The sequence below is a fragment of the Strongylocentrotus purpuratus genome, unplaced genomic scaffold (genome assembly GCF_000002235.5).
Source record: "Strongylocentrotus purpuratus isolate Spur 01 unplaced genomic scaffold, Spur_5.0 spur5_scaffold_9, whole genome shotgun sequence".
Lineage (NCBI taxonomy): Eukaryota > Metazoa > Echinodermata > Echinoidea > Camarodonta > Strongylocentrotidae > Strongylocentrotus > Strongylocentrotus purpuratus.
Genome location: NW_022145615.1, coordinates 32,070,530 through 32,081,335, shown reverse-complemented (window position 1 = coordinate 32,081,335; position 10,806 = coordinate 32,070,530). Strand labels below are relative to the sequence as shown.

The window sequence follows — 10,806 nt, the reverse complement described above, 5'->3', positions numbered from 1 at the left end:
ATCAATCACATCAATGTACCCACTAAGGGTAAATGTCTCATCAAAGGTTTCCCATCGCTTTCATATAAGCCATTATTGGTTGATTAAGGTCAAGGGCAGATCTAGGATTCTGGAGGAAAAAAAAGGAGCGCAATTCCGAAAATAATCTGACAAGTTAGTCTCTAAATTTTAAAAAGTAATCTTAGTTTTGCAACTCTAGGCAAAACAAAAAGGTTTAAAAGGAGGCGTGTTTTTCTTTTCTGCACTTTAGGTATGCCACATTGTATTTCTTAGATTAAGGGGCATGGGCTGGTTGTGCGGTTGTGCCCACCCCCCCCCCCCCCTTGCCCCCGCTCCAACTCATCATTTGATTTGATTCTGCCTTAAAAAAATCTATTTTTTGGAGAATGATACCAGTCTATCATTTGAATCCATGTCTCTAATCATCTTACACTTCATTGTACGAAATACATAATTGGGGTCAAATTCTTGAGGCGGGGGGGGGGGGGGGGGGAGAGATTGACAAAATTCCCGTGCAATTTTAACCATTAGATTTTAAATGCATTGTGGAGATTCCTTGGAGAAACAAAAACTGGACCATTTTTTGGTTGCAATGTACTTTATGCATACTACTTTGGACAAATTGCTCTAATTTTGTTCTAGAAGATAAGGGGGGTCACAGAAGGGGGAAAGGGTGCACATTCTGAACCCCTTCATCCATTGTTTTCATGATTCAGACTGAAATTCATGACTATCACCTGGATCCTGATCTCATTTAAATTGACAAATAGCCTGCATCATTTCTGAACACACATAATGTCCTGAACAACATACTGCCTCCGTCCCAAAATTACTTTTAATAATAATAATAATAATAGATCACATTTATAACGCGTCTAATACATTGTTTCTAAGCGCTGTGGTGCTGTTGTCCTAGCAGCCATTAAGTGAAGCGATGTCCTTACACGAAATAAAAGCCGGGACGGGGGGGGGGGGGGGGCATTTCAGTGGAGAGAAGAGTAAGGGTCAAAGTTCTGAACTATACTATGAACATGTCTAATACGGCAAACTATGTCTGTCACTTGGAAAAGGTCCGATTTTACGTATCATTTGACCCATATCCTAATTTGACTCTGAAAACACATTATATATCGGTTGCTAGGCATATTATTACCATAGCAACAGGAACTAAGCGATATTTATCATTGAAATATGATGAAAATGCATCATTTGAAACCATACTTCCTATGAAAGTAGTCATCTGCTTGGTGATAGCAATTTCTCGTGATATATTCTATTTTTCACGCCACTATGTTACCGTTGCTAAGGAGAAGATAGCCCTTAGTAACCAAATTTGCCATTTTGGCTTATAACAAAGTGTCAACTTTAGAGGACTATAACTTTTTAGTTAGAAAAGTAATCGACCTGAAATGTGGATATGATATCAACCAGGATGCTGAACAGTTTACCAGCAAGTTTCAAGTCAGTTAGCATCATAATCAAATAAATATGGAGAAATGTGTAATTTGGCGCAATTCATATTTTTGAGGAAAAAAAGTATTAAACAAAAATCACATTTTGGGCTCAAAATTGGTATGCAAATCATCCCGAACCTATGGAATGAAGTATCATCTTGTAGGAAATTTAATTGTCTTTCACATGACACCTTACACATGGTATAATGAGGTGCTGTTAAAAAGTAATCCCTAAAATTATACAACAGTAGTTATACATGGCGGCGGTTTTGAAAAATGGCCGCCATTTTTTTTCTTCGGTAGCATATTGCAAAAGTTGTCTACCTAGAAATTTTGCAGGGAGGTCCCCTGAACACGTCAATACCCAACAACCTTTTACAACATTCCATGTCTTAAGAACCTGCTGTGCCCCCTGGGTATTAAAAGGGCTGGTTCTTCCAAGCCTTCTAGTCTCTCCGTGGTACGGATAGATCAATCACGCTAATTCGAATTCACATAAAGGTTTTAATGGAGAAGGTGCATAACCTGAAGGTAAGTCTAATGCAGGGGATGCAACAACAATAATAGCAACAAAAACCAGATCAGAAATAAAGCCGTCAGTGGTACCGATATCAACTTGAAGAATCTTCTGGCCACTTTAAAAAAGTCCCTAGTCGACGTTAGCAATTCTCCGAGATAATCGCAAAGATTTTCAGAAAATCAACCTAAGTCTAGCCTTTTCCATCAGCCTTTGAGGTGTGGAAACATAACCATCCCCTCTTCTGGTATCCAGGCATGATTTTAAGGGGATATATAACATATATTTGAAAATTCCCTCGAGTTGATTTCCCGAAAGTCTTTGCGACCATGTTCCAGGAGATAAGAGACCGACAGGCAACTGATATAAGTCAAATTAATACACTTGGTTGGTCGAAAAGTTGTACTCGAAACTTTTGAAAAAGCAAAATAATTAAAGTGACTCGGTAACATTTTTGAAGATTGATGAAAAAATTGCTTAATATTTGTATAAAATGTTACTTATTATATTCCTCCTACTGTACTAACCCTCTGACATGCAAAAAATCCGGGAAAAAAAATCTCGAACTACGAAGAAATCTATGGTTTTCTTTGAAGGTGTCACCGTGCAGCACCCTCTAACATTGATTGACAGTAAATTCTCCCAACGTTCAGATCAGTTTTTCCCAATTTGTATCATTAATATTGGTCCGTTTTCACTCAAATTTTCAGATTATCTTTAATTGTACATCTAGCATTGAAATCACCATCACCTTAGCACCACTATCTCTCATCTGACCAATGTTACCAAGTCCCTTTAAGGATAATTTGACTTTTCATGCGCTCCACAAAGTGCACTATAAGTATATGAATGTCTTTTAACAGAAATAAATTATGGCGCCATGCATATCATTTTCTCATGTATTATTCACCATTCATCTGTCAAATATTACGATTTCTGGCCGTTTCCCATGTATCGCTATCCATGCAAAACAACATATCCGATTTCTAATTAGCTGGATAATTTTCCTAATTACTCTGGACATGTTTACTGTATTATGAAAATGTAATAGTGTGTTGTCATGCATGCTGTAATTAATCCGCATCTTGCTTGCACAATATCTTTGAGTAATATTAATCTTTGTATAATAGTACGGTGCTGATCTTGTAATCAGGAAGAGCCTGTGTCACGGCTAAATTAGAAACGGTAATTTTCTCCATTTGTCCATGGCACGAGATTTCCACGCTTAAAAGAAAGAACGGTAATTATGATTACATTTGGGTCGTGTGTAACGAAAAATATCGTCCATGTTGTTCGATGAACTCTATAAGCTACCCCTCCCACCCGCCCCCCCCCCTTCACAAAGGGGGCATGGACATTGGTCTGGTAATATTGATTGCACCATTAATATTTTGCATGGTTATTATCACAAAGGCGGAGTGTAATTATACATTATTTGCAAAACTCGATTCGCCAGCCACATTCAAACACTGCCAAAACTGAAAAATTAATGAGACATTCGTGGAGCATGTTAAATGAAATACACTCCAATGGGGTATTTTCCAAGACCAATAGCTGGCAACGAATCTATATGTAGATTTATTAAACCTCATATATTTCTGGAGATTCAATGATATTTTGTTCGCTCTAATCCACAATAAAATATCACACATTGCAATATTATTTATTTAAACTAATCTATGAGCGTCATTGTGAGTACAAAATAAATTTGTGTCGTCAGCAAAATGTACGAAGGACAAATCAGATGACCGACAAAAGTCATGGATTATACTGAGCATTATTCTGAGCACAAATGGTTTTATCCAAATACCTTAAAGGTACTATGTCCTATTTGCAGGCCAAAAAATGAAAAGGTTAAATTCCAACTGCATTTGAAAGATAATACTAATTTAGAACTTCCCTAAAAAAGGTGGGCCTTGAAAATGTCTTCAAGTGGGAAAGTCAAAACGACTTAGGAGCTATAGAGCCAATAAGTAATAGTCTTGATGTTCAGACCATTGTACCAAATGGCCATACGTTTCATGCTGCGCAAAGATTCAATCAGTTTAATGTTGGCCATCACAAGAAGTGGGTTACCGGTATTGGTGTAGAAAAATGCTCATGTACCTTTACAGCTCATTTTATGTATGTTATTACCAAAGAAGAAAAAAAGCCAGTCAGTCACTCAATAGTGTCTGACAGTAAAGTCTAGCAAGTACACGGATTTGAATACTAGGACACTGCTAACGTTCAAATTTCACAGATAGGACATACATAACATATTCATAATTCCTGCAAAGTTCTACAGAATTTGAGGTTGGCTGCAAAAGGGACATAGTACCTTTAATGCCGTAATGTGTATTCGTTTGGTATTGCTCCGTTGTATAGATTATGATGATGATGATAAAGTTGTGAGTTCATGGGTATCCAGATAGAACACATTCAGCAAGCGTGGAGTCAATACTAGTAACCATAGCAACTCGAGGAGGCATAATAATAATTTATCACAAGCCATCTCATCCATGGTTTTTCGATCCATTTTTTCTTGGGGGGGGGGGGGTATCCATAGGTCCCGATAATCACCATGTTTGTTTGTAGAGGTGTTTCTTTCGCTAGTTACCAAGTTTTATTTAGTTGATTTTATATTTCTAATTCTTTAGAATGATTTCACTTCAATTCATACCGCGGAACCAGCTATAGAGATTGACACCAATGCTCTGGAAAACGAAAGTATGATCAATAAGCTTCCTGTCAAGTGAGCTTCAATTTATTCGGGGCGTCACTTGAATATTTTGAATAAGGGTGTGGTGTTGGACCCAATTTGATGAGAAGATATAGTTAAAATTTACGAGCAGTAGAGAGAGAGAGAGAGAGAGAGAGAGAGAGAGAGAAAGAGCGAGCGAGACTCGCCCTCTAGGCTTTAAATAACGGAATATTTTGAAGGGGTTTCCTCCCACACTCTCTCTATCGATGACCTTAATTAATTAATTAATTACTATTTACAAGTAACGCATTCTGGTTTAATATAGCTAAATTGATATCCTTGTACGCGCGTAAACTTTTTTTTTTTTTTTTTTTTTTTTTCTTTTTATGTTTTTATTAAGAAATCAAATCATAACATATACAAACTTTCCCAAAAAAATACAAATGCTGTGTTACAAAGAAATTAATGACAAATTAAGATATTTACAAACAATTGAGATGATCTGGGGAAAAAAAGGCAGAGTACACGTAATAGAAATAATCAGAATTATAACAATTACAAGCACAAAAGCAAGAACCTCGAGATAGCATTGCATCAGAAACTGAAAATTTCGTTGGGCCCAAAATGAAGAAAAAGGAGTAAAAATAAGCAATCCACAGGTACAATGGAAACTCCAGACCACCAACAGGTTGGAGGAGCAAAGTCGAGGAATGAGACAATCCGCGCTACCCCCCCCCCCCCCTCACACACACACCTCAACACTCTCATACTAACACTCAAACACACAACCACCCCTCCCCCTCCCCCCCCCCCCCCCCAACACACACAATCCACACGCAACATGCGGGTAAGACAGATCGCCTCACACCCCGACCCCGCCCACTCCAGACACCCAGTCGGCGTACGCGCGTAAACTTATGTAAGAGGTAAACGTATTCATTATTGTTAATTAATGAGACAAAGATGCGAATTTGGAAACGACAATAAACGATTAAACATGCTCTCCAGGTTGCCGATACGACAAACATTGCTGCTGACAATATTCTTTTATCATCAGTATAGCTTTACCGTGATAAGACTTTGTCTTTTGTTATCGACAAATTACACTACTTCACTGAAATTAGTTAGCCTAGCTAGATGTTACATGATGTATATGGGAGCGCTGAGTGCCGGAAGTAAGTGCTATATTATTATTGAATATTTACTGTAACATTATTATCATTATCATCAGTGCTATCGTTATTATTATTATTATCAATTTCATTATAATTATAATTATTATTCATATCAATATCATTATTATTATTATTTCTATTGTCTTAATTTTCATCATTGTAGAGATGTCGTGGACGAATGGATATGTCACTGGACTGTGGATTACAAGGTCCGTGGTTCAAATCCTACCGCGCCACTAATGTCCTTCGGCAAGAAATTGATCTATATTTTGCCCCTCTCCACCCAGGTGTTAAATGGGAACCCGGTAGGATGCGAAAGCTAATGTGGTTAGATTAGCAAGTGTGCGCTTGTAAAATATGACGCCTGGCTGGAATGCTCCCCAGGGAGTGGAGAATGTGCATAGGCCTACATTGTGTGCGGGTAAGCCTGAATCTGATGACCGGGTAATAATAATCTGTAAAACGCTTTGAGAGGGCCTTCGGTTCACATCAAGATCGTCTTCGAACATTATTTCACTATGATTTCAGCATCTCTTATTTAATAGGTTGATTTTAGTAAAACCGTTATTATGACAGATTACTTTGGATACTGAAAAAAAAGTCAAGCGCCGTAGAGGGCATAATTAGAAATACACAAACGGTCCTAACAACTTATGCCATTGCTTATATCATTACTGCAAACAAGCCTATCCCCATGTATCGTGAAACTGCGATTTTTGTTCCTCTTTCATTTTTAAAATTTATTGGGGCGGGATGTTGGGGGGCTGAGGATAATGAAATAAGAATTGAGGACATTTTCTCTCAATCACGGACTTAAAATAGTGTCTGCTTTATCTAGTGTTTTTATTTTCTTTTTCGTTTTTATTGCCGTAGTTATTGCTTGGCAAATGTTTGCTTGAAACTGAACTGTCATTAGGGGATGGTACTCACTAGGAATGAATAACTGCAGTAGGATTCCATTTATTTTGATAGCAATTTTTATGTTGCAGTTTTACCTCAACCTTTGCTCATTAAATGATACAGGCCAATAACAACAACAGTTACTGGTATGTCAAAAGGATTTAGCGCCGCAAAATGCAATCTTTCTGTATTCAGGTCATTAACCAACTAATTTACACAATCCATTAATCTATTCATCCTCGAGTGCCATCACTTGTTTATTTTATGATTTATGATTGAGCGGTGTTGCTTCTACTATGAGTTAAATTAATGTTGTCGTTGCCATAGCGACGTGATTAAGGTAGGCAGACAATAATAGTGTTGGTATACTAAGAATTTCCTTGCTCCCGGATCTGGCAGTACTTGATATATACTTGGCATGTATTTTGTCAACCGGATTCCAAAAGTAATAATGTTATGCACACTGATGTAGAGTTTTAATTTAAGAAGTCTCATTGTCTTTTAGTTTCTATGATTCCGTACATTTTCTTGTCACAGACATACTTCTCGTTTATGCCAATATACTCTCACCCCCCTCCCATGCATGTCTCTGTCTACCTTTAACTGACCTTTCTCCCTCAATCTCTATCTCCTTCTTTCGTTTTCCATCTCTATACTTATCGTTATGTTCTTAATTTAACTAATTGTATCCACCCGTTAATTTAGATCAGAAAGAGAATAACCTCAGACAAAGTAATCGCTCACTAGTAACAGTGTATTATCACTATTAATATGTACTTGCAATGGTGCTCTATCATAGACCATATTCCAAAAAGTAAAGATGCACGATGCAACATGAACTTTTTTTTTTTTTTTAATAAATTCATTTTAATTTTAATTATGTTTAAACAAGATCAAAGCCTTTGATTGCTTAAAAGAAATATATTTTAATAACCATAATGCATACTAGTTTTGTGCATCACCGTTTCATTGAAATATGCGACAATGAGGTATTATGTAATCCGAATATGATTTCTGTGGGATGTACAATAAGGTATTGAAATTGTCTTATGTTGATGTGAATAATAACTGCACCCTGATGAAACTATAATGCTGTATAATCAACATGACACCCGACATAACAACAAATAAATTTATCACCTGTTTCTATTTTTTAAGATTCGCATTATCACATTCATCTTCAAAATCATTGACATCATTTAATTTATCTAACCAACATTGCGAAAATGCTTTCTTTAATTTTGTATATTTATTATCAAATAAGAGCTGTTGCGCGTCCACTTTTTAATTGATGTAGAATCGTTCCAGATACCATTAGTAATCAAATTATGAATTTTCAATAAACCGGCATCATGCCATTCTCGATAAAACAATATTTAAAGGTTATGTTACTATTTTTCCAAATAATTTCATTTGGAAAATTTCTTACTTTGAATATGTCAATGAATTTTAGTCTGACCAAGTAAATAAATATATATCTACATAAAATTCTGGCAAATTATGTTTAGACCAAAATAACTTCATATCGTTTATATTACAATTGAAATGTTTTTGTTATGAAAGTGAAAGATTTCTATCGTTTGTTAATAGGGAAGAAGTCAATATTCCTTTCTAGATTTAGATAATGACTTTGTTTGGAAAGATGTATTTTCATTTAAATTAAAGCAAGTTCTGAATAATAAAGTTAAACAATTTATTTTCATGATGATTCATAGGTTTATTGCCTCAAAAGAAAATTGATATACTCATGTCAAATAGTGAATAATAATTTATGTCACACTTGTGGACAAGTTGATTCTACGTTTCACTTCATGTTATATTGCAAGGATGTGATTATGTTTTGGAAAATAATATGTAATTTGATATTTCAACTATTCCAAGTAGAACTACAAATAATCCAAAAGATATTAGTTGTAAGTAAGGACATAGAAAACAAGAAATATAATCTCCTGAATATTATTTTAAATTATGCACAACATGCAATGTATAAATGTTACGTTAAAAAGATTGTCATTGGTTTTGTTTTTACCCATAAATTATGCTTTGGGTTTTTTTAAGTTCAAATCGTTGCTATAAGATTGTTTGTAAGGTATGAATGAGTTAGCAAAGAAAATAATACTTAGCTGGTAGAATTGTTGAATGTACTTTAATGTTTAGCATATGTTATATTTCACTCAATCATTGAGGAATTAATGTAAATATGTATTGAAATTATGGAAATGAGAACCTCGCTTGAGGACTGAAAAGAGAAAAGAAAAAAAAACATGACACCCGACAAAAGCAAAATTGGCCTAAATGCAATTAGCAAGGCGCTCATGTAGAAAATAATTTATTCCTACCAGGTATAATTCCATTTGAAAACATGTCTTGCTATAAACGACGTGTATAAGCCGCCCGCTTCATTACATAAGTGCGCGTTTTGAAAATTAGCTCTTCTGTTATGTAATACATTACGTAGTATAGAATAGAAGGATTATTTCACAGCCTACATTAAATATTTTGAGCGACAAAAAAATTGCAAATGCGAATGAAACGGCCATAACATGTCAACACATGCATTGATAAGTAAGTGTAATATTGTCTTAATTATCTTTTATCATATTATTCGTAAAATGCTCTGTTCTTGCAGTATCGAACTATGAATCGTGACTAGTATGTTAAATAGTGTCTTAATTTATTTACCCCCATAATTTTATCATCATGAAATTCTGTTGTTTTTTTCCTCCACCACTTTTCTACCCAGACCCACCGGTGTCATAGGCACTCCTCCATCTAGACGCCATGGCTAACATGATCATGCGTGTGCTTATCATCTTGGGCATATGGATTTTACACTGCGAGATAACAGAGTAAGTTATTATGACTTTCCCGCTCCCTCTTCTTTATCTTTCTCTCTCCCTCTCATTCTCTTTCATTTTCGCTTCTTGTTGACACTAGACTGGGGAGGGGGTGGGGGATATAGGAACACGGGAGGAGGCACCCTTCTTGCAGATTGTTTATGCCTGTGTATGGTATCTATCGTCCTTCTCTTCCTCCTTCTCCTTCTTCTACTCCTCCTCCCCCACCACCACCTCCTCGTCATCATCACTTTACCATAATTATTATAATCATTATTATTCAAAATTTCCTATAATGACAGGTCATTGAATTGCACAGCTCAAGATGCCGAGGAGAGATTGGTTTCGTCACTTTACAATGAGCTTCTTGATGGATACGACTCGAGAGTTCGACCATGTGTTAATGGTGAGTGTCAAATCATCTACTCCCGGATCTTGGTATTATCTGTTTTTCCTATCAATTGATTTTAAAAACAAACGTCTGCTTAGGCTGAATTAACTTTCATAAACTTTCAAAGTCCGTGGCAAATTTTGATTCCCCCTTTAAACACACACACAAATAGTTGCCCGAATACATGTATTTGTGAATTCCATATTCTCGGGAGAGGAGGGGCTAAACTGAAGTAGCTTACGCAATAAAGCGGGTAGACTTTCATCAACTTTCAAAGTCCATGTTCAATTTTGATTTACCCCCCCCCCCCCCATAACCACACACAGATAGTTGCCCGAATACATGTATTTGTGAATTCCATATTCTCGGGAGAGGAGGGGCTAAACTGAAGAGACTGGCGTCATAAAATATAAAACGGGTAGGCGACAAGTGCTATTTTAATCTTTTACAAAATACAGGTAGGGTCTACAATTTTATCTCAATATTATTTTTGTAGTATCCAAGTGCACCGGGACTGACCAAGAACTAATACACGTTTTCGACCGATACAATCCTGCAATTGGTCCTTGTATTCACTCATTTCCTTGTTGTTATGTTCCATGACTTGAAAATATTAATTACTGAATGCTAGCAGCAATGCTGGGCCTGAAAGCATTATTTTGTTGATAAGAGACTGGATGGGAAATCCCAGTTTCAATACCGCATGAATGGTTATGATAAAACCTGGAGTAGTTGAAAAGCTTTCATTTTAGAAAGAAAACAATGTGTCTCTTCAAAAGTACTCTCACAACCATACACCATTATGCTATCATGAAATAAATTTGTATTGGTTATAAACAAATACATATA

General features: G+C 36.1%; 1 protein-coding gene across 2 annotated transcripts in view; it reads left to right on the top strand.

Annotated features, from left to right (window-relative positions):
- The first annotated feature begins 8,826 nt into the window (after positions 1-8,826).
- The window catches only part of LOC576725 (glycine receptor subunit alpha-4), a 31,301-nt gene continuing 29,321 nt past the window's right edge, over positions 8,827-10,806 (top strand). Inside the window, exons 1-3 of one of the 2 annotated variants that reach the window (XM_011668004.2) lie at positions 8,827-9,294; positions 9,473-9,578; positions 9,869-9,972. In XM_011668004.2, coding sequence (XP_011666306.2) covers positions 9,511-9,578; positions 9,869-9,972 — 172 coding nt within the window. In that variant the 5' untranslated portion in view covers positions 8,827-9,294; positions 9,473-9,510. Of the gene's footprint in view, positions 9,295-9,472; positions 9,579-9,868; positions 9,973-10,806 lie in introns of those variants that run through there. The other variant, XM_030976894.1, reaches the window with a different exon arrangement.